This window comes from Manis pentadactyla, chromosome 8, assembly GCF_030020395.1.
Source record: "Manis pentadactyla isolate mManPen7 chromosome 8, mManPen7.hap1, whole genome shotgun sequence".
Lineage (NCBI taxonomy): Eukaryota > Metazoa > Chordata > Mammalia > Pholidota > Manidae > Manis > Manis pentadactyla.
In genome coordinates, this window is record NC_080026.1 from 43,683,530 (window position 1) to 43,708,695 (window position 25,166).

At 45.9% G+C, this 25,166-nt stretch overlaps 1 protein-coding gene across 1 annotated transcript; it reads left to right on the forward strand.

Annotated features, from left to right (window-relative positions):
- The first annotated feature begins 15,058 nt into the window (after positions 1-15,058).
- TMEM177 (transmembrane protein 177) lies at positions 15,059-24,665 on the forward strand. Its single transcript, XM_057505697.1, has 2 exons — positions 15,059-15,121; positions 18,889-24,665. Exon 2 carries the CDS (start codon positions 18,911-18,913, stop codon positions 19,844-19,846), a length of 936 nt encoding a protein of 311 aa, XP_057361680.1. The 5' UTR covers positions 15,059-15,121; positions 18,889-18,910; the 3' UTR covers positions 19,847-24,665.
- Positions 24,666-25,166: the final 501 nt, after the last annotated feature.

Sequence of the window (25,166 nt, forward strand, 5' to 3'; positions counted from 1 at the left end):
GTGTGATAACAATGTTTGAAGCTTTGTGGTATAAGATTTAATCCTGGCACAAAGATGTGCTGAGCAAGGTGTAAGCCTCCATGATGAGTGGCTAAGAGCCAGGAGCTGACAACCATTCCTGAGTGTCTTTTGGAAATGTGGTGCTCAGGGTCCAGAGGTAGGAAGAGCTTGGGGAGGGGCTGCTCCTCCCCTCTGCACTGGACCAGTACCCTCAGCCCCAGAGCATCACTGACTTTGGCTTTGGAGCCATGCCTGGGAAGAGCAGCCCCAGCTGTCTACGTGATGGCAAACACTAGCAAGGGAGAAGTGGACATGACAGAGACATTGTGGGGCAACTCGAGCTTGTGTGCTGGCTTGGGATCAACTGGAAAACACCCCTCTGGGAACTCTCAGAAGCACCTGGGGCAGGTCATTGCCAAGAGGCCAAGAGGCCCTGTGAACACATCAGTAAAACCAGGCCTTTTGATTGTTTGTTAACATGAGTCCATTCATTTGCACAAGCTGATAAGGCTGATGGCATTTGGGTTATGTTATAACAACCCATAATTATCCAAATATATTTGGATGTGTTCCCTCCATCCCTTTTTCTATGCATACATTTAAATAGATGATTTCAGAGTGCATGTACAATTCTGAAAGTGCTCTTCATTAACTCACTGATTCTGACATTTTTCTGAGATTTTCTTTTCCATCATGAAACCAAAACCCTTTAGGGGCAACACACTAGCTACAGAGTGTTTGGGGCAATTCACATACATCAGACAATTAAATGCTGTTATTGCAATACAGTTGCTCCCTTGTCACACAGTACAGTATGTAAACAGGTGAGCTTGGGTCTGTGAAACCCATTGCTTTGGTGTTACTGGAAAGCAACTCAGCCCATGCACAAAACAGAGTGTTTGCTCACTCAGTTATGCACCTACTCCCCATGGGAAACATTCCCGCAAGGGGGCCGGGAAGAGGGGCACACCCACAGCAGGGTTAGCAGATACAACAGTGCCCGGTTGAAATTGAATTTCAGATATACAATAGGTAATATTTTAGTATAACTATATCCCAATAGTGTGTGTACTATTTGGATATATTACACTAAAAAAAATAATTCATTGTTATCAGAAATTCATATTTCACTGGGTGTCCCATAATTTTATTTGCTGAATCTTGCAACACTGTTCAACACACAACAGCCTTTTAAGAGAGAACATATGAGTGAATGATTGAATGGCTAAATGAGATAGAGGCAGTAATTAATATAGGGTTGTGTGTGAGGTGTGAGGCACACATTCTGACCAACTAGAACAGTTCAGTTTTCCTGGTGTCAACCATGTGCCAAGCCCTCTACTGACCCATAACGAGTCCTCACACCCTTCCTGGCAGAGACACCCAAGCATCTCAGAGGCTGGGTGACTCCCCAAGCTGGCAAAGACCCAGAAGGCCTGTGACTTCAATGCCTGGACAGAGTCAGGGAAGGATTCTTCAGGTACACAGAACTCAGAGCCACATGACTCTGCAGACAAGAGGGGTGGTCAGAGACACAGGGACACTACTTGCCTCTGTCTGAAGACACTAGAATCTTCTTTCCACAGTCACCCACAACGGACTCCACATTTTATTTCTCTGCCTCCTCCTCCTCCTCTTTTATTTTTTATTATTTATTTTTTTATTTTTGTATCATTAATCTACAATTACATGAGGAACGTTATGCTTACAAGACACCCCTCATCACCAAGTCTCCCCACATACCCCATTACAGTCTCTGTCCATCAGGGTAGTAAGATGCTATAGAGTCACTACTTGTCTTCTCTGCATTGTACAGCCCTCCCCGTGCACCTCCCCATTACACATGCTAATCATAATGCCTTCTTTCTCCCCCTCCACTTAGCCCTCCCTTCCCACCCATCTTCCCAAGTCCCTTTCTCTTTGGTGACTGTTAGTCCATTCTTGGGTCCTGTGAGTCTGCTGCTGTTTTGCTCCTTCCGTTTTTTCTTTGTTCTTATACTCCACAGATGAGTGAAATCATTTCATACTTCTCTTTCTCCACCTGGCTTATTTCACTGAGCATAATACTATGTAGCTCCATCAATATTGTTGCAAATGGTAGGATTTTTTTCTCCTTATGGCTGAATAATATTCCATTGTATATATGTACCACTTCTTCTTTATCTATTCATCTACTCATGGACACTTAGGTTGCTTCCATTTCTTGGCTATTGTAAATAGTGCTGCTATAAACATAGGGGTGCATATGTCTTTTTCAAACTGGGCTGCTGCATTCTTAGGGTAAATTCCTAGAAGTGGAATTCCTGGGTCAAAGGGTATTTCTATTTTGAGCATTTTGATTTACCTCCATACTGCTTTCCACAATGGTTGAACTAATTTACATTCCCACCAGCAGTGTAGGAGGGTTCCCCTTACTCCACAACCTCGCCAGCATTTGTTGTTGGTTGTCTTTTGGATGGTAGCCATCCTTACTGGTGTGAGATGATATCTCATTGTGGTTTTAATTTGCATTTCTCTGATGATTAGTGATGTGGAGCATCTTTTCTTGTGCCTGTTGGACATCTGAATTTCTTCTATGGAGAAGTGTCTGTTCAGATCCTCTGCCCATTTTTTGATTGGATTGGTTGCACAGAGCCCTGCGGGGAGTGTCAGGCATGCCGGGTGTGCTGTCCTGGGAAAGCAGCCCCCCTGCCAGGCAGCTGCATACCAACAGTGGCCTTTGGGTCTGGCCTGGACAGCTGTGCTCCAGGCTGAGATTCTGGGTGGCTGCTGGGGGCATGGCTACTCCTGGTCTGCTCCTCCGCTGCTGCCACTGCTGACTCCCACAGGCTGCTCCCAGGTCCCTCTGGCACCGCCACAGGTGTGCATGGGCCACTCCTGTGCCCCTCTGGCACCGCTGCCACAGGCGCACATGGGCCGCTCCCGGGCCACTTGGTCGCCGCCGCTGCGGGCCACTCCCAGTCCCCTCTGGCTCCGCCGCTGCATGCTCACATGGGCTGCTCTATTGCCTCTGCCACCGGCTCACGCGGGCCAGTGCTGGGCTGCTTGGCCACCACCACCACGGGCTTGCACAGGCCACTCCCGGGCCCCTGTGTTGCCACTACCCCCAGCGCGTGCTGCCACTCTCCCACTACTGCGCCGGTGTGTCAGGGTCCACACCAGTTGGGGGAATGACTGGCAGGCTGCTTATTGCCGTGAGGGGCTTCATAGCTGCGCTGCCACCCAGGGAGTTAGGTTGCCTAGAGTTCCCTGGGATTCCCAGGTACTGAGCTGAGTGTGCTAGGATGACTTCGTCCAGCTGTGGGGTCCCTGTCCCTTTAAGACTTGCAAAAAGCACTTGCTTTTCTTTTGTCTCAGGGGCACTGGTTGCAGGGACCTGCTCACAGGTTTTGCTTTTCTGTTTCTCTGATATTCAGCACCCCATGCACTGTGTGTCTGCACTCCTGGTGCGGATTTCTAGAGCTGGTTGTTTAGCAGTCCTGGGCTTTCACTCCCTCCCTGCCCCAACTCCTTTCTTCCCACCGGGGTCTGGGGTAGGGGGAAGTTCAGGCCCCACTAGGCCACAGCTTGTATATTTTCCCCTTCGTGTAATGTTGAGTTCTCGCAGATGTAGATGTAGCCTGGCTGTTGTACTGTATTCACTGGTGTCTCTTTTAGAAATAGTTGTATTTGTTGTATTTTCAAAAATATATGTTTTGGGGAGGAGATTTCCACTGAACTACTCATGCCGCCATCTTGGCTCCCTTCCCTCCCTCCCTCCGCTTTTAAGCTACCAATTTGTCCCACCTTATCAGCTTAAGGAAGAAAATGAAGTCACTTTACCAGTGCATGGTCCCCGTGCCTATCTCCCATCCCACTATGACAGAACAGGCATAGCTGCCTTTTCTTCCCAGGGTAAATCCAGCAGCCCAGGGAGTCTCCCTCAGCCCAATGGGCTAGTCCTGACTGATGACCCCTACGGAGCCTTGGACCTTTGTCAGCCTCAGCACCAAGGTGCTCTACAGACTGGCATCTGATGGTTGCCCATCTGCTGTAGGCAGAAGCTCACATCACCATTGCTGGCCAAGCAGTGGTTCTCCAGGTGCAGAGGGGAGGCATTGGCTTGGGAGCTGACATGTTTGCACATGTGTACATGCACACACACACAAAGGTGTGTACACAAGAAGACAGACAAAGCTCAGAAGAGTCACTGGATGCCATCCAGAAGCTAGGCACAGACCCAGACCCAGAAAGGGATCCTTGTGAGACTGCCCTGTGGCTTAGGGAATACCCCATCAACAAAAACCAGGTTTTACACACATGAAGTATAATGTCAGGTCATGAGAAGAGCTACACAGGAGCACTATAGTATGGTGGGGAAGAGGGAGTGGCCCCCAAAGGCCTCTTGGAGGAGGTGCCACTGAGCAGAGACCTGACAGCAAGAAGAAGCAAGCTGGGCAGTCATATGGGGACAGGGCTTTCCAGGCAGAGGTGACGGAACATTCAGAGGCCCTCAGAGAAGTGTGCTTGGCCTACTGGAGGATCAGAAAGAAGGCCCAGCAACTGAAGCACAGTGGGCTGAGCAGAAGGTGATGGGGAAGGAATACAGAGATGGCCCAGAGCCAGGACATCAACCCTGGGTTTGGGATTTCATTCTAAGTGCAATGGGAAGACCTTGGAAAGTATTGAATGGGGGAGTAACATAACTGTTTTCTGTTGTAAACAGACTGGATGGGCCTGTGTGGAGAATTGACCACAGGGAGCAGGGACCACAAACGGAGGCCCACTCACTCAGAGACTGTGAGAGGAGTTGGCACTAGAATGTTCCAGTCAGAATTCCTTTCTGAGGTGGGCTGTTCAGACAATTTGTCACCAACAAAGGAAAGCATCAAGGGCACTCCTGGCTGGAACTGTGGGGGCAGCATCAAGAAGACCATATGGGTGGACAGTGGCCAGGCTTTATTCTTGGGAATGATTCTGCTGCTCTTCCTAGAGACCTCAACCTAGCAGCACAACAGAATCACTGGAAGAGCACCTTAAGCACACTATACCTGAACCCCAGCTCAGACAACTGAGTCAGACTTCCTGGGCCATCAGTTTTTAAAGGTCCCCGGGTGGATATAATGTACAGCCAGGATTGAGAACCACTGGTCTCTAGGATTAAGTCCAAATTCCCTACATGAGACTCCCAGCCATTGCTTCTCAATGTTTTGCTTCTAGTTTTCTTCTGCAACCTGTTCTCTCCCTGTAGGAAGTAGGGAAGCCCAACTTTGGGGCCTGATGGTTTGCAGTGAATCCCAGTCCTCCTCTTACTAAGTCTAGGACTTTCTTAATATCTCTGAACTTATGCTTCCTAGTGAACAGAGACAAGCCTCAATATTCCCTTCATGAGGGGTTGTGAGGATTAAATTAAGAAATGTGAAAATATTCTTGGCATTAAACAATAGCTCAAAAATATGAGTTCCCCTTAACTCACAGGGCAGGAGCAGTAATTAAACTTCTTTTACATTTTGAAATAATTTCAGGCTTAAAGAAAACTTGCAAAAATGGTACAAAGAGTTTCCATACATATTTTACCCAGTTTCCCCTAATGCTAACATCTAATATAGCATAAGTATTAAAACAGGACATTAAAATCGACACGCTATTGACTAACGTCCTTGCACTGTTCAGGATGCCACATTGTATTTAGTTGCAGCATTCCTTCTAATCTGTGACAGTCCTTGGGTCTCTATCCATGACCTTGACACTTAACATTTATTTTGTAGAACCCCTTCAGTGTGGGCTGGTCCCGTGTTTTCTCATGATTAGAATGAGGCTACGCATTTTTGCAAGAATTCCACAGAAGTAATGCGTCATTCTTGCTGCATCTTATCAAGAGGTACGTGATGTCACTATGTCTTATTACTGGTGGTGTTTACCTTAATCACTTGGTTAGGCTGAGTTTCTCCACTGAAAAATCACCACTTTTCCCTTGGTAATTAATAAATATTTTGGAGGAAGAACTTTGAGATTATGCAAACTTCCTGTTTCTCCTCAAATGTGTTCCCACACATTTTAGTATCTATTGGGTCTTGTCTACAACAGTTACTGCAGCAATATTTGCTTCATGATGATTTGCATGAGCTGTCCTTCTCATTCATTGACTGATTTAGTATTTCCCTTTATCAGAATGGAATAATGGATACTTATTTCATTATATGTGTTATAATCCAATGCTATAATTTGTTTTGTTGCTCAAATTGTTCCAACTTTGGCCAAAAGGAGTTCCTTCAAGTTGACTTTATGTCCCTTCAACATGGCCCCATCCCTTTCAAAGCACTTCCTTACATTCTGGCATTACAAGATACTCCAGGCTCATCTTGTACTTTCTCTGCCACAGCCCTGGAGGCATCGATTTCTCCAAGAGCATGGCTGGAGAATCCTGCTTAGAAACCAAGACCTGGGTGCTCATCACTGCTGGGGTCTCACTGCTTCTAGACTCCCTTGGTGGAATTTGTATTTCTACTTACCACACATACACACACCTGCATCTCTACATCTACCTGTGTACATCAGAAACATGAACCAGTACTTCTGATTCTAGTCCAGCACAAATCATGTGCGCCTTCCCCTCCCCCATTTCTAACTTCTTTCTCCTGCAGTGATTAACCCCACTCTCATTATCTACAATATAGTCATTTATTTGTTCAATTTTTAGCATATCCATAATGTCAGACTTGCTCACCTATATCCCTGTGATGAACACATACTAACTAGATGATGGTATTTGTGTTCCTTCTGTCACTAGCATTATAGGATCAAGTTAAAATAGAGGTTTCCAAGGTTAGTTCTTTTACTTTTTTTCTCCACACTCTGAACAGCATGGTGATGTCATTCATCTGGGATACATTGAGGTCACTGGTTACTGGAAGGCCCTCCGGGTGTACCTGCTGCAAATTTGGCAAGTTCATGCAGTCTCTTTTCCTTTTATGAAATGCAGGGAAATGATGACGACATGGTACCACTGTGCGGTTCAGGGAGGTGATACTGGCAGCACAGTGTGCAATAAATATTTGCTGTTATTAGGATCTGTATCCATTGTGCAGGGAGTGAAGCTGAGTCCTTCCTCCATTCCCCTGGCCACCCTCTACCCTCCATCTCCCATCCCCCAGTAGCTAAGTTGATCTGGACAAAAAAGAATTTTCCAGATGGGGAGGGGATGAAACATTGCAGAACACCAAGGCTCTCTTCAAGCAAGGTTCAGGGGGATAGGGTTGGGTAAATATTTAAAGAGTGGGAATGGTTGGGGCATGGGCTCCCTGAAGGCAGGGGAATGGACTGATTGGTTGTACACTCACTCACATCCCTTCCAAAGATGTGGGAGAGTTGGTCTCTGCCAGACCCTGCGGCCTTCCTCTTTCCAGTCAGACCACAGGCCATTCGCCCTTCTCCCACCAGATGGCGTCACAGAGAGGGGTTTCATTGAACGCAAGTAGCCCTACCTCTCCTAAAAGACAGCCCACAGAAGGCCCTTTCTCCAGGTGCACCAAGGAAAGGGGCAACCACTCACCTCTGAGGTGGAGAGCCCACAGTATCTGCCCCTTCCTCCTCACAGTGAATTGGATCAGAGCAAGCAAACACCTTATCCGAGGCTGTTGGGCAACAAGCAGGCCAGGGACCCACAGCCTGACATTAAGAGATAGGCTGAGAGAATATGAACCCTTCTCTCAGGAATCTGGACGACAGAGTAGAAAAAATGAAGCAAGTTAGCAACAGGGACAGCAGCTGGATGGTTATGAAGTGGAGAAGTTGGGTGGGGCAGCCATGATGGGCCCTGAGCAACTGAAGTTAGAAGGCAGTGAGGAAGATTATGGTGTTCAGAAACACAGGATATAAAGCAGATGCACCAAGAGACCACAGGAGACAGGTCAAGGTGGAACCTGAGCACCCCCATCGCCGAGCTGCCCCATTCCCAGCCATCCTAGAACCAGGGCTCTGACCTGCAACAACCTCTTTTTCTTCCAGAAGCTAGAGAGTCTGTTCTTCACCACCAAAGAGCTGAGTCAGATCCTAAGGACTTTGCCAAGTTATGGACACAGGAGCCTGGTGACAGTCTCCAACAGTGGTGCCTTCAAAAAATGTTTCATTTCAGATACTCAGTTTGCTGGGAGTTTGTTAACACCATTGTGAAAAGACGTTAGAGGAAACAATGCGGAAGAATGACCTTTCAAAGCATGCAGGTTGTCAGAGGATTCTTACTCCCCAAGAATCAATGGCAGCAGATGCTTACACACGCACACACATGAACGCAAACACACGCATGCACACAAACGCAAACACACACACACACACATGCCTTGCCTTAGGTGCAGCTGTCAATATACCAGCCCCTAGATGCCCACAAAAGGCAGGGCTCTTTTTATGTGCTTACCTTCCCTAATGGTGGAAATGACCCTCTGCTGGTACTGAACCCCACCCAGGACAGGCTGCTCTCCAGGTTCCACTGCCTGGAGCTCCACTCTTGAGGCACCAATGATTTTGTTGCTACTCCTCCCACCCCAGACGTCCAGAGCTCTCACCTCTGCTTCAGGCTGATATATCTACGTCCAGCTGCAAGCCTAAACAGTGCCGGGGGCCTATCCTGTAACTTCCAGCTAATTACTCATCTTTCCCTAGATTCTAAGTCTAGAGTATTTGCCAAGATGAATCTCATCTTGCCTCACTTTACTCCACCACCACCAGAAATGATGTTAGATTAGCAGAGAAGCTAACAGCAGGAGATAGGAATTTGGTTACTACCAACATCTGCTGTTCACATTATAATCCACAAAGATAAGAACTGCCTATGAGCAGCAATGTAAGGAAACATCTTTCTTGTTCCATCCATCCTACCGAAAGAATAAGCCCTAGGAAAAGAGCTATGGGAGAGAGTGCAGACCACACCCTCTGACAAGAAGCCATTGGAGCCACAGTCTAGTCTGTATTGAGGGTGGGGTGCTGACTTGGTAGGGGCAGCTCTGTGTGAAATACTGGTTTGAAGTTTTAAAGCAGACAATGAAACTGAGTCTTAACCAAAATGACTCTTGGTAACTGATATTGACTGACAAATTATAGACTTGGACTCAGCATCATTAAGGAACCCTGCTAATGAGCAGGAAATTCCGTGGTCTAAATACAGTTGGTAGCAATTATTGGAAAAATTAAGTAATTTTATTTATCCCTAACACAATAAAACTATTCATGCTATTGTCATCACCAGAAGTCCCAGCTTCTGATTCAAAAACATATGATAGTCTGTGGAAAAATAGGATCATGAAAGGGAAAGGAAGGTGTGCAGTGCAGCCTAGGCAAGGGATTCAGGATCTAATTTGGTCTTCTTGGGTCAATATTATAATATACAGCTTGGCATGTTACAGTTTGTAAAAGAATGTTGTATAGTGTGGCAATAAGGAAAGCTGGTATCTCAGAAAAGACAAGAAAAAAAAATTTTATATTGAAACAAGATTTGTTTAAATACTGGTTAAGTTGGGGTTAAATTGAAAATAATTATGATTCCATACCATTTTTTAAATGTATCTTTTCTGGGTCTGCCTCTCCACTGGTCTGTGGTACTGTGGTACCCCTGATGTCAAGTAGCATGACTTAACATGTGTCCAAAACATCTAGATTTTGGTCTCAGATACAATTCCCCAGCAAAAGGAACCTGGGAGCTTTCTGAATTCTCTATCTCAGAGCAAGGATAATCAAGAAGGGCCTGGAGCATCAGTTTGTTGCCAGAAAGATCCAGGGAAAATTTAAAGGTTAAAGGAACCAGTTGAAAAAGGGTCCCTCTCAGCAAATTGTGACAATTGTGGCATTAGAAAGCAATAATCCTCTGCAGAGCCAGGAGGCATGCTGAAAACAGAGAAAAGAAAGACACATACAAATCTTTAATGATGTTTACAGTATGGTGATTAAGCCAGACTATATGTATATAAAACCCCAGTCAAGTGTTGGTCAATATAAAAATTTCACCACTGCAAATCAAACAACTAGAAGATTCATTGCAATCCTGTTGGGGGATGCAGAATCTCATCAGCTCTACTCAGGCGAAGAAAAATTGTGTAAGATTTTACTATTAAAAAAGAAGACATAGTTTTAGAAAGTCCAGTTATCCCCACAGAGTCACAACCTAATAAACATCAAGTCATGATTAATCATTTTGGAAATCATTCTGGACTCCTGTCCTGGGCAAGAGTATCCCACTAAGAGTTCAACCCACAGCACCTCTTAGTGAACTGGCCTGAAAGGATGGTTCTGTGCCCCTAGTTGGGAGCATGCATTTGTAATGTCAGGATGAATAAAAGACCCAGATGATACTTCTGGGCTTGTTAGATTATCTGTAAGATTATCTATAATAGTAAGTTTCACTATATTGTTCCATATGTACTTTGATTTAAGATGTTTGAACAAGAGAATCTGTTGCATTTCTGTGACTTTCATTAGGTTTACAAAAATTGCTTAAAGATTTAGGAAGACTTTGCTTATTAGATTTGAAAGGCTATTTGGGAAGGTATATTTAAGAGAATCAGCTAAATTAAATTTGAAAGTATGGTTTGAAATGTCTAAGGGAATTTTATTATGTACAGAAGTGGTATGGAATAATTAAAGAAGATTTAATCTGTAAGGCCCATAGTTAATTGAAAGTTAAAAAACAAGTAGAAAAAATTATTATTTTATTTAAAAAGTTACTGAATTTATTACTAAGATAACAATTTTGTGATTTGAGGGTTTAGGCTTAGGAGACATGGGCTATTTAAACTTGGTACTTTAATCAGCTGAACAGTAATTAAAACATAAATAACTCTTAAGTATTCCTTTTATGCCCAAAAGCCCCTCAGAAAAATTTTTTTAAAGAAATAAAAAATCTGAATAGACCTATAACAAGAAAAGAGATTGAATCAATAATCAAAAATCACCCAACAAAGAGAAGCCCTGGGGTTGAGGGCTTTGTTGGTAACTGCTACCAAATGTTTAATGCACTATAGATGCAAACAGATGCACTAATACCAACCCTTCCTAACTCATTCTATGGGCCAGCATTACACTGATACCAAAGCCAAAGACACAAGAAAAGAAAAATTCAGCTGCTCCCGGGAGAGGCAGTCTTTCCAGGATTAGCAAGGCCCCTTAATTGTCAAAATATCATAAAATATGGAAAATTTAAAAACGTGACTAATATACCTCTTCAATTCTTAAAAATGTCTTTCACCCCACCTCCGCCTTTGCTCTTGCCCTCACCAACACTGACACCACCTCTGAAGTCCATTTCCAGCTTCCCAGGTTAGCATTACCACCTCCTTATACTTCTGTATGGCTTACTATTGTGACCACATTCCAACAATCCTTGTGTTCCAACCTTGCCACTTCTTCCTTCTGTAAAGTGCTTAAAAACAGTGCTGGCACACAGTATGCACCATTTAAGTGTTAGGCACATAAATCACCCCCATAGGCCCTCACTGTCCTCCCACTAGCTCAGAGTTCACAGTCCATCCATCACTACAAAGTCACTTGTTTGCAAATGTCCTCACTTCCCTTACCAATTTCTCCCTCATCTGTGCTTGACTGGCTCTGGTTAAACCCTTCAGCTATCCATGTACCTGCAACTGAGCACCAAACATTGCTGGAGAAATTCACACAACTCACTGTATTTTTTACTCAGACCTCAAATGGGCACTCAGTGCTATCCAACAATCATTCCATTTTCCTGGTGGATTCTTTCTCCTTCAAGAGGTAATTTCACAGCTTTTTTGCACCACCCCTCCCCACTATACGCTCATCTGATGACTTCATTCCATATGTCACTCAGAAAAAATGGAGCAATCAGCTAAGAACAACCTCATCTTGCATCAAGAAATCACTGGACTGGCCCATTGACCTTGCTTCCCTCTTTTCTTTTTTTTCCCAGCTTTATTGAGATATAATTGACATATAACATGTACATTTCAGGTTACAGCATTGATTTGCTAGCAGCTACCTCTTGTTACAGTGAAGAATTGCCCCTATCTCACCCCTCCTTGACCGCTCATGCCCTGAACCCCATCCCACTCACCTACCCAGGGAATTCCTGCATGAGCACCTCTCTCTAGCATCATCAGTTTGTCTCTCGCAATGAGGTAATCTCAATCAGTAAGGTAATGAGCATATAAAACATGCTGAGCAAAGCAAAACCCTTCTTAGACCCCATACTTCATAGCTGAAAGAGTTATCTGTATTCCTAGGAGTAGAATTGCCAGATATGGTAATTCTGTTCAGTTTTGTGAGGAACTGCCAAACTGTTTTCTATAGTGGCTGCACCATTTTACATTCCCACCAGTAATGTATGAGAGTTGCAGTTTCTCTGCATCCTTGCGCTTGTTCTTCTCTGTTGGTTGTTTTGTTTGGTTTGGTTTTTATGGCCGTCCTAGTGGGTATGAAGTAGTAGCTCACTGTGGATTTGATTTGCATTTCCCTAATGACTAACGATACTGAGCATCTTTTCATGTGCTTTTTGGCCGTTTGTATATCTCCTTTGGAGAAGTGTCTATTCAAGTTGTTTGCCCATTTTTTAATTTGGTTCTTTGACTTTTTGCTGTTGAGTTGTTAGGGGTTTTTTATATATTCTGGATACTAGGCCCTTATGTCTATGATTTGTAAGTATTTTCTCCCACTCTGAGGATTGTCTTTTCACTTTTTTGATAATGTTTGTTGATGCCCAAAAGTTTTCAATATGATGAAATCTAATTGGTCAGCCTAATTTTAAAGACACATTAAAAAAATGTATTATGGAAATTTCCAAACATACATAATACAAAATATAGTATAGCAAACCCCATGAACTTGTCATGAAGCTTCAACAACTACTAACATTTTGTCAGTGTTGTTTAATCTATACCCCTGCTTTTGTTGGTGTTTTGTCTTTGACTATAATATTTTGAACTAAATAGCAGACATCATGTTGTCTGTAAATACTTAAGTATGCATCTCTGCCTGATGAGGACATTTTGGTTTACATATACATCATGCTTCATCCCACCTAACAAAATAAATAAGTCATTAATATCACCTAATTACTATACCCAATCCATATTCAGATTTCCCCAGTTACCTCAGAAGTGTTTTGTTTTGTTTTTTAATTTCATAAATTACCTGTTGATTCAAGATCCCAACAAAAACCATATATTGCATTTAATTGCTTTATCTTTGAAGTTCTTATTTTATAACGGTCCCCTTTCCCTCCATGTTTTCAGGCCATTGATTTGTTAGACACCATATCATTTGCCCTGTAGAATATCCCACATACTGGATCTGGATGAGGTCCCATATTAAAACACATTATAGCACCATATACCTACAAACAACTAAGCAGCCAAAGCTGAAGTCTGAGAACCAGAAGAGATCTTAATAATAAGAGCTACTAGCTATATGGAACAAACCGGGCTGGGTGTTTTACATGCATGAACTCACAGAATCCCACGGTAACCTTAGGAGATAGGCGGCACTCTCATCCCTTTTCATTGATGAGAAAACTAGGCCCAGAGAGGTTAACTTGCCCAAAGTCACACAGCTAGTAAGGGGTGGAGCCAGCATCTGTGTGTCACCACTGCCAGATTTAATTTGGGTGTGAAAGTACTTTGTGACAGAGTGCCTATCAAGGCCAAGATTGAAGGGAGACCCCCAAGTCCTGTTCAGGGGCAAGTGGCTTCAAGGGTCATCCTCCTTCCAGTTATGTAAAAGTGTGTCTAGGATTAGAGTATGACAAGGCCCTTTGAGACAGATTTTATATCACTTTAGAAATGAGGAAACAAGTCCACCTTTACATCCTTTATCCAAGGGCCTCCTGCCCCCAATGTAGGTCTCTTGCCCTGGGCTGTAGTCTCCCTACATACTGACTCTGGGCTGAGGTACTGGCCCAAGTCTGGGGGCAGCCACACTGGGTACCCTAGTGTCAGCAGGGTTCTGCCTGATCAGCCATCACTCCACAGGGGCTACTGGGTCACACGTGAGACAGGGAATGCCAACCCCAAGGTATCCCCATAGGATCCTACACACAGAGGATCAGCTGGGAGTCAGGTATGGTCCTGACTGACCATGACTGCTGGTCGTTTTGTGGTCAGGAGCCCTGTAGAGGGGGTTGAGCTAGTTTGTCAGGAGACACAGTGGTCCACAGGCTGCTAATCTTCCAAAGCTCCACTCCAAGGCCCACAGGCTTCTGGGTCTTCTCACCCCTCACCTGTTCTTGCAGACTCACCCTTCCTTCTCCCCTTCCTCTTGGGCCCATATGGAAGAAAAAGCCAGACGCGGAGGCCAAACCCACATCCGTAAGACCCACTAGGCCAATTCTGCATGGGGGTAGGAGCCCTAATGGGAATGTACCCAGACAGGAGTCCCATCCTGTTCAGGTGCATGCTAGGTGCAGAGGAGCTGGGTACCCTGGTCAAGCTAAATACCTGTTTCTTCATCTACAAAATGGGACTAATGTACTTCTCTGTCTTCACTACTCTACTCTGTCCTTCTGGGGGAAAGCAACCATAGACCACAAGGAAAGGAATGGAGGTGACTGTGTTCCAATAAAACTTTACTTACAAAAACAGGTGGGGAGCTGTGCTGGGCGCACAGACAAGTGGATCCCTGACCTATTCATAGAATTTGGGGAAGGTGAGGTGACAGATGTGAACGCTGCTCTGTGGACTGTATAGTGTGGATCGCTTGAGAGGAACTGCGGGACAGCGGACGTGATATTAAAAAATAAAGCTCAGAGCACCTCACCGGCATTGAGCACTTCCAGACTGGAAAGGCCACGGCCCTGTCAGGCGGGCATGGGGGTCTGCCACAGGCCACCTCCTGATCCACGCGGGGCCGTCCGTGCCTCTGGGGTTAAACAGGGTGGTCAGGGCCGTCTTTCAAGTGCGGAGGAGGAAGAGAGAGCAACGGTATCTCCGGCCAACGCAGCAAGGTTGCGGGTAGGCGCTCCTCCCCGCGCCTGCCCCGCCCCGGGCGTCCGCCCCTGTCCCCGCTCCCAGAGTCCCGCCCCCTATCGTACCCGCTCCTGGCCCCGCCCCCAGAGCCCGGCCGGCGTGCTTTGCGCCGGGCAGGCCCGGTCGCCGGAGGTGTAGTGGCTGCTCGGGCCGCGGCGGCGAAGGTGAGCGCTTGGAGTGCGGTGGGCGGTTGCGTGGATCCGGGCGCCGGGGCCCCTTCTCCAGGAGCCCTGCCCGCAGCGAGTTCGAGCGCGGGTGTAGCTTGGGGAGCCAGGGATGGAAGCCGAGCGGGGAGCCCTCTGTGAGGGCCTGCTGCCCCTCGCCCTGCCGCGTGGGGAATGCGCGGCACCGAGCCCGAGGCGGAGCCAGGAGCGCGGCCTGGGCGCTGGTGGCCCTGGGGTCGTTGGGACGTCGGCCAGGGCCCTCCAGTGCTTGGCTTTAGTTTCCTCTTTGGGAAAAAAGGCCCAAGTGATGTGAGTTTTAGGAGTTTTCTTATTAAAACAGGCCAGTTGATACCTTGGTTTTGTTTGCCCCAACTTATTTGCCAATTTAAACATTTTTTACAGACAGGAAAACTGTAAGGTTCAACGAAAGTGAATTTTTTTAAGGTATTATTGATATACACTCTTACGAAGGTTTCACATGAAAAAACAATGTGGTTACTACATTTACTCATATTATCAAGTCCCCACCCTTATGCCATTGCAGTCACTGTCCATCAGTGTAGTGAGATGCCATATTCACAATATGCCTTCTCTGTGCTACACTGTCTTCCCTGTGATCCCCTTCCACACCATGTGTACTAAACATAATACCCTCAATCCCCTTCTGCCCCTCTCCCACACCCGTCCTCCCACACCCCTTCCCCTCTGGTAACCACTAGTCCCTTCTTGGAGTCTGTGAGTCTGCTGATGTTTTGTTCCTTCAGTTTAGCTTCGTTGCTATACTCCACAAATGAGGGAAATCATTTGGTATGTGCCTTTCTCTGCCTGGCTTATTTCACTGAGCATAATGTCCTCCAGTTCCATCCATGTTGTTGCAAATGGTAGGATTTGTTTCTTTCTTATGGCTGAATAGTATTCCATTGTGTAGATGTACCACATCTTCATTCATCTACTGATGGACACTTAGGTTGCTTCCATATCTTGCCTATTGTAAAAAGTGCTGCAATAAACATAGGGGTGCATATGTCTTTTTGAATCTGAGAAGTTGTATTCTTTGGGTAAATTCCGAGGAGTGGGATTCCCGGGTCAAATAGTATTTCTATTTTTAGTTTTTTTGAGGAACCTCCATATTACTTTACACAATGATTGAACTAGCCTACATTCCCACCAGCAGTGTAAGGGGGTTTCCCTTTCTCCACATCCTCATTTGTTGTTCTTAAATCTTTTCTATGCTGGCCATCCTTACTGGTGTGAGGTGATATCTCATTGTGGTTTTAATTTGCATTTCCCTGATGATTAGTGATGTGGAGCATCTTTTCATGTATCTGTTGGCCATCTAAATATCTTCTTTGGAGAATTATCTCTTCATACCCTCTGCCCATTTTTTAATCGGGTTATTTGCTTTTGGGGTGTTGAGGCATGTAAGTTCTTTATATATTTTGGATGTTAACCCCTTGTCGGATATGTCATTTACAAATATATTCTCCCATACTGTAGGGTGCCTTTTTGTTCTGTTGGTGGTGTCCTTTGCCGTATAGAAGCTTTTTAGGTTGATGTAGTCCCATGTGTTCATTTTTGCTTTTGTTTCCCTTGCTCGAGGAGATGCATTCAGGAAGAAGTTGCTCATGTTTATATTCAGGAGATTTTTGCCTATGTTGTCTTCTAAGAGTTTTATAGTTTCATGACTTACATTCAGGTCTTTGATCCATTTCGAGTTTACTTTTGTGTATGGGGTTAAACAATAATCCAGTTTCATTCTCTTGCATGTAGCTGTCCACTTTTGCCAACATCAGTTGTTGAAGAGGCTGTTATTTCCCCATTGTATGTCCATAGCTCCTTTATCATATATTAATTGGCCACATATGGTTGGGTTTATGTCTGGGCTCTCTGTTCCATTGGTCTATTGTTCTGTTCTTGTGCCAGTACCAAATTATCTTGATTACTGTGGCTTTGTAGTAGAGCTTGAAATTGGGGAGCATAATATCCCCCCAGCTTTATTCTTCCTTCTCAGGATTGCTTTGGCTATTCAAGTCTTTTGTGGTTCCATATGAATTTTAGAATGATTTGCTCTAGTTCATTGAAGAATATTGTTGGTATTTTGATAGGAATTGCATTGAATCTGTAGATTGCTTTAGGCAGGAGGCCATTTTAACAATATTAATTCTTCCTATCCATGAGCATGGGATGTGTTTCCATTTATTGGTATCTTCTTTAATTTCTTTCATGAGTGTCTTGTAGTTTTCAGTGTATAGGTCTTTCACTTCCTTGGTTAGGTTTATTCCTAGGTATTTTATTCTTTTTGATGCAATTGTGAATGGAATTGTTTTCCTGATTTCTCTTTCTGCTAGTTCATTAGTGTATAGGGATGCAACAGATTTCTTTGTATTAATTTTGTATCCTGCAACTTTGCTGAATTCAGATATTAGATCTCATAGTTTTGGAGTGGATTCTTTAGGGTTTTTTATGTACAATATCATGTCATGTGCACACAGTGACAGTTTAACTTCTTCCTTACCAATCTGAATGCCTTTTATTTCTTTGTGTTGTCTAATTGCTGTGGTGGGGACCTCCAGAACTATGTTGAATAAAAGTGGAGAGAGTGGGCATCCTTGTCTTGTTCCTGATCTTAGATGAAATGCTTTCAGCTTCTTGCTGTTAAGTATGATGTTAATAATTGTGAATTTTTACTGAAGTGTTTTTACGAATGAAATAATAGGCTGTCCAGAATGTGTTTCAAAATAAACCATTGCTGGGGGAATGCGAGAGGGAGTAGAGATGAAAAAAGATTGACCGTGAGTTGATAACTGAATGTGGTTGATGTACTATTTTGTCTACTTTGGTATATGTTTGTACATTAGCATTTAGCTTTTAGCATTTAATGCTAACATTTAGCATTAAAAATGTTTTTGAAAAGTGTTCTGTGAATGCCTGACAGCTTGTGTTCAAATACTTTGCCTGTATTAGTCTACCAGGACTGCCATGACAAGTAGTAGGTGGCAGAAATTCTGGTCTCTTCTGAGTCATCTCATTGGCTTGTAGATAGTCACCTTGTGGCTCATGTCCCTTTCTTTACTCTGTATGTTTCTGTGACCTTATCTCCTGTTCTCATAAGGACACTGGTCATAATGGATCAGGGCCTACCTTAATGACCTTTTAATTTAATTGCCTCTTTAAACAGCCTCTCTCTAAATACAGTACTTCCTGAAGTACTAGGTGTTAGAATTTCCACATATGAATCTGGGGACCCATAACACTGCTGCTTTACTACCTTGGGTTTTTGACCAATTTCTTTAGTGTTTATGTGCTTTAAAACGGGCCACAGTAGGTCACAGAGTTCTGAGAATTCAGTTGTTAAATAGTGTATGTAAAGCTCTCAGACCTGTGTCTAGCAATAAGTTGAACATATGTTTCCTCTATAAATTAGTGATCATAGGGCTTCACTAGGGGATAAAAAGGCAGTTGGGGATTTAGTGCTATAATCAGGCATGGGAATAAAGGTAATAAATCACAGCCATTATCACAGTGTCTACTACTGTGCCAGACACCAGTTGTTTTATGTGTGTTCATTCATTTGCTCATCACGGCCACTCTAATGGCAGGCCATTGTCACAGAGATGAAGCTGGGATCTGAACTCAGGCTCTAAAGATGATGCTCTTAATCACTGTGCTGTACTGCCTCAATTACAAAAGTTGTGGCTCTGGGGGTTGTTTGGTCTTGCAGGCAGGCCCTGGGAGCTGGTAGCTGACTTCTCTTTTTCTTGGCCCAGGTTTCCAGCGGTGGCAGCACTCATGGCAGGTCGCCTGTGGCAGGCCACAGCATTTGTGCAGAGACACAGGACACGCCTGTTGGTGGGTTCCTGTGCAGCCCTGTTTGGAGCCCAAATCTCATACCACCTCTTCCCAGATCCTGTCGTCCAGTGGCTGTACCAGTACTGGCCTCAGGGCCAGCCAGCCCCACTCTCCCCAGAGTTGAAAAGGCTCTTCCAAGAGGTGCTACAGGACATAGGTGTCCCCTCAGGCCATTGGTATGAAGCCTTCACTACCTTCACCTTCCATCCTGTGAGCGCTGGCTTCCCGCGACTCCCTGCGGGGTCTGTGGTGGGCATCCCTGCCAGCTTTCTGGTTGGCCCACTGACCAGCCCTGATCAGCCTGTGATTGTACATGGGCAAAGAGTAGACTGGCAGAGTCCCGCAGGCACCCGGCTGAGAGATGCCCTGACCCTGTCCCGTGACGCCCAGAAGTTCGCCTTGGCCAGGGAGGTGGTGTACCTGGAGAGCAGTGCAGCTGCCCTGCAGGCCTTGCCAGCCCCAGCTTGCCTGGCAGGAACCTGGGCGCTGGGCGTGGGTGCCAAGCATGCACTGGGGCTTTATGGAGGCCCCATGAACTTACGGGCTGCCTTCAACTTGGTGGCAGCAGTGGCGGGCTTTGTGGCCTATGCCTTCTCCATGGACTCTCTCACTCATGCCATTGAAGCCTGGTTGGACCGCCGCACAGCTTCTCTGTCTGCAGCCTATGCCCAGGGGGGAGTTGAGTTCTATGAGAAGGTTCTGTCAGGCAACCTGGCCCTGCGCAGTCTCTTGGGCAGGCGTGGAGAGGAGCTGTATACACCCAGTGGGAATGTCGTTCCCAGACACTGGTTCCGCATCAAACATTTACCATACACGACGCGCCGGGACTCTGTGCTGCAGATGTGGAGGGCGACGCTCAGCCTAGGCCACTCCTGAGGGTCTCATCTCAAGGGCAGCTCCAGCTCCTGCTGGAGCCACCCTTCCATTGACTCTGGCGGGGGTGCTCATTTGCTGCTTCTGCATCCATAGCCCACTGTCAGGAAAACCACAGGCTTTGGAGTTAAACAGCCTAGATTCTACCCCAGCCCACCTCATGTGACCTCAGTGACCTTGAGCAGTTTTTGAATCTGAGCCTTGGTTTCCTTGGCTGTAAAGTGGAGATGAAGTGAACTACCTGGCAGCATTGTGCACCAGGTGAAATACGGACAGACATAGGAGCCAGGCAGAGCCGGCATGCTGTAAATAAATAGGGCAGCTCTCCTTGGTCTTTGAGTACCAGCAGGCGATGGGAGTCAGGTCACATCTTAACACCAGAGGTGCCTGCAGAATGGAAACAGTCCTACAGCAAAGAGTCACCCTGTAAATTAGTTGGTGGTCAAATCCTAATTCCCTTCTATCCTCATAGAGAGTAAAAGCCTGGCCAGGCCTAGATGAGAAGCCTGTGTAGGCCTGAGAGACTGGGAGAGGTGATCTTCAGGCAGGGCTTCACGGGTGTTATATCCAGTGCAAATGGCACATGCAGACAGCCAGGTGGCCAGCAAGGCACGTGGGGCTCCTGAAGAGGAGAGGTATTGCTGGTACCTGATGAGACTTACACCTGGCAGGAGCTCTGGCCAAAGGAAGCAGAAGGAGGCAGCCATTGCAAACAGGGTCCCTGCAGTAATGGAGCCCACTAATGCAATCCAGAACATGGTCTGTTCTTGCAGAGAAGAGTAAGGGAGGTGGCCTGGAGGTGGGGGCGGGCTTGGCTCTTGGGCAGTTAGGAAGCAGAGAGTGCAGGTGGGCAATGGACCAGGCCTGTGTCACACTCAGGACCCAGGGCAGGCTACACCTTGCCCTGCTTGTTTCCCACAAACCCTGTAGCTGTGAACAGAGCAGATCCCACTTGTGCCTTGGATAGGAGATGCCAGCAGAGGGTGAGGAGCATCATGACTAGCAAGCCAGGCTTGCCTCACCAATCATGTGCTCTCTACTGACAATTATGTTTTCCCTGGCAGAGTTGAAGAACTCAGGCCCAGTGCTCTGTAACTCAGACCAAAGGGATTAGGCCACACCTGGGGAAGGGCACAAAGCTGCAGTATTGGGTGGTGGCAGACAGTTCCTGCAGGAGATGGGAATGGAGAGTGAGCGGGTAGCGATGGCACCTTCCTGCATACCTCATGGTGGGCTAGAGCCAGTGCTCTGGCTCCTTTCTGCGGGTCCTATGGTCAGGCCTGGGGTGATCTGAGCTCCTGAATCCCTATATCAGGTCCCTGTGATGGCATCAGGCACAGACGGGATGAATGCAGAGATGGGTGGGTAATTTAGTGAGTGGGCAAATGAGTCCAGTCTGGGAAACTCCACTTCAAGGGGCCCTGCGGGATGTCACCCAGCTGCTGATGACCTGTGTGACCATTCCTATCTTGGCCGGAGTAGTGCAGTTTGGGCTCTCAACTGGGTGAGCTCCACTTTCTCACCACTCCTCACCACTTCTCTCAATACTGCAGAATCCAAGCTGGTGGCATTGGGCATTGCCCACATGGCAGGGTAAAGGAGCCCCAGTGGTGGGTGGAGCAATCCCCCGAAACTGCTGCTTGCTTGGTTCCTTCTACTCCAAGTCACAGACTTTGTCTCCACCCCTGGGCTGCTCTCAGTCCCCATGCATGCTTTACATGGCCCCACTCCTAACGTGAGCTCCCAGAGCCTCCACCCCAAGAGCCGCCTGCCTTCTCGCTGTACATCCCCCAAGCCTGCCTCCAGCCCAAGCAACCCTTGGGTCCATCCTTATCCACCCCCATCGACTCCTACTTGGGCCTTCTGGCCATGGCCCCTCCTTTCCCAGCTCTTGGAAAAGCAGGTATGACTGGGTTCTGTTCTGCTTAACGTGCTTTAAACGCATCCCTTGCTTTCTGGCTACAGCTGCTCCTCAGCCTGGATCTGAGAGCCTCTCCAAGGGCCCTGTGTCCCCTCCCTGCCGCTCTGCCTCCTAGCTCCACAGGTATTTGGGTTCCTTAACTGCCTTCCCCTCCATCCCCACACAGTACCCTGGATCCTGGCGCTCTTTCCTGGCCTGCCCTGTGCTCAGTCCTTTAATGCTGCTCCTGCAGGAGTACCAGGACCTGACTCCAGGAACCTGCCCCATTCATGCCCAATTGTGTGCCCTGTGCGGCCTTACTGCTAACTGTGATTAAGTTACCTTAGAGTGAGTGCCTAGCGTCTGCTCTGCTGCAGTGTACTGTCTACAAGGGCAAAGTAGTGTGTCTGTTTATAGCTCTGGACTGCAGCTCTCCATAACATTTTTAAATAAATGAACAAGGCTCTTAAGCCATGACAGATAGGCCCGGCTCCCTGGAGTCTCTGAACAATTACATTAAGGCTGGCTGGATGCCCTGAGTGAAACCATATGAATCCTATGTGACCCTGTCCTGTCTTCCCAACTTGGGGCTTTTCCAAGGACAGGGCCTGGCCCCAGTTTTCCATGATTGCTGATCTCAGTGGGGAAACCAGGACACTCCTGGCCACTTCCTGTAGGACACAGATTACTGTTCATGGCTCTAGGGACCCGCAAAGGCTTTAAAAGGAAAGTGACCCTCAAATTTTGGGTTATATTGTGCTCCTGCATACAGACTTGGGGATTGATCCCGGAACAATTGAAAATGATGCTGTAGGGCTTTGCAGATGAGCCAGTGGCAGGAAGCTACCCTGTAAATGGTGCCCTGCATCTTTTCTTCTCATATGCCTGCTGCATGTGTCAATCATCAGGGACCTGCCCTTGATTTCTGGAGGACAGTGTTTTGAGTCATTCCCCACCCACCACCACATGTTCATGCACAGACCCAGAACTAGGCTGATTTACAGAAGGCTATATCAACACACAGATTACACAGACACACACACACACAACCAGACAAAGCCAGGATACTGGGGAGGGGGGGTTCCAGAGTCATGCTGTCACCGGCACTGCCCATCCCTGACCCTTAAAGGCCCTACTGCCTCTGCCCCCACCAGCCATTGTTCACAATACAGGACAATTCGTAGCATGCCTGGAGCTGGCACACACACGGACCCTCTGTCCCCACATGTACATACATCACAGGCTGGGTCGCAAATAGAAATGTGGGTCCTCTTCCAATGAGATCACCTGCTTCCCTCCTGCCCACCAACATCCTTATAGTAATGTTTATGGGGTCTATTGTGCATCAGATACCATACTAGGTTCTTAGAGGCACTTCTTTCACTTAGCCCCAAATTGGAATAGGTGGTTGGTAATATTTCACAGGCAAGGAAATAGCACAGGAAGGTGAAGAACTTTGCCCCAAATCATAAACCTTTGTAAGTGACAAAACTAGGATTTGAAGTCTGCAGTCTTGTTCTAGATCCCATTGGCAAGACCCTACATTTATACCTGTTTATCCTGAGGGTTTCATTGTGCAAACTGGTACTGTGGCCTCTATAGCCTTTCTTCCCATGCTGGTCAGAGGTTGCTTTCCAGCCTCTCCTCTCATCAGGTCACTGAGCACAGCCTTCTGAAACTTCCAGGGGAGACCCTTTCAGCTAACTGAAGAGGAAAGGGCCATTCCCAATCTGCCATATTTAGTGCTGAGGTGGGAATGGGGATGAAGGGTATTACAGACCCCTTGGAGGCCCAGCTGAGGACAAGGGCACCTCAGGAGGCAGGGAGAGAGCACAGACTGGGCCCAGCTGTGGGTTCACATCCTGGTGCTGCCACTTTAGCAGAGTGACCTTGAATGAGTGATCTCATATCTATGACCCTGAATTTCCTATCTGTAAAATGGGGATGTTAATATGTAGCTTAAGAGTATTGTTTTGATAATGAAAGTGAAGTACAATTTGCAAAATGTGAAACTCAGTGAGGGTATACAGTAAGTTTTAAAAGATTGGTTTCCTAAATTTTAGTGCTTTCAAGTGGTACAGGTTCCAGGGTGTTCTGATCTTGGGAGTTACTGCCCAAATACCAGCAATTACTTGAGACTGGAATCTTCCCAGGGAACTTACTGCTGCCTAAATACAGGTCTGTGTTTATAGTTTTTCAAAGTTCCAGTTAGGACAGTTCTTTAGGCTATTATCAGTTGATACATTTTGGGAAATTACTTGGTAGCAATTGAGAGTAAAGAACCCATGTGGCCCCAGGGGGAGACACCAGGCTGTAGAAGAGGGCATTAACTGGAGATAGTCTTTTATACCTACCATACTGGTATTTTCAAATACTACAACATTGTGTTAGGTTGTGGTAAATTGGTACAAGCATGTGCCCTTGGTGACATTTGTAGTAGGCATCCTCCAAGGTGGCCCCAATGATACCAGCTCCTCGTATTCTTAGCCTTGAGTCATCCTCTCCCCCTACTCCCCTTGGCTCAAAACAATGGAATACAGCAACATTAAGAGGCTGGTGCTTCTGTGACTGTTATAAAAGAGGGTGACTTCTGTCCTGCAGCAGACTCTGTTGTCTTTTTGGATGCATGTTTTGATGAAGCAAGTTGCCATGTTGGAGAGACCCACACATCACAGAACTAAGGGCAGCCCCTGACAAACAGCCAGCTAAGAACTACGATCCTCAATCTAAGAGCCCATGAAGAAATCAATCCTGACAACAACCATGTGAGCTTCGAAGAGAATCCTTCCCCAGTTGAGCTTTCAGATGATCCCCAAGCCTCAGCCAACACCTGTGAGAGTCCCTGAATCAGAGGACAGCTAAGCTGTGTGTGTATCCTTGACCCACAGGAACAATGAGACAATAAATGTGGGTTGTATTAAGCCAGAGTTTTTATTGTAATTTTTTATGCAACAATACATAACTAATACACGTTCTTAATTGGCATGTTTTTAGAAAGCAATCTGGCAAAACGATAAAATCACAAAACCTGATACAAATCCTAGAGCTATAACGCAACAGAAACTTAAGTAGTATATGCCCAAAGATAAACATAAAACCATTGGCTATATTAAAAAAAAGGCCTAATGGAAATGTTGAATAGCAGTGACTAGAAACTGTGGTACAGCCATTTATTGAATATTATTCAGTCACTGAAAAGTATAATTCTGAAAAACATGGCAGACATATGGAAATAATAGTTATAAATACAAAATCTTTAGAAAATATGAAGTACTGCTTGCATGATGATTACAATACTGTAAACACACTAAGACCTGGGAGGAAATTCACAAAATTGAAAGTAGTTCTGTTACAGTGGCATTTTAAATGACTTTATTTCATTCAGTATATATAAGGACTTACCCCTATACATATTTACGTATA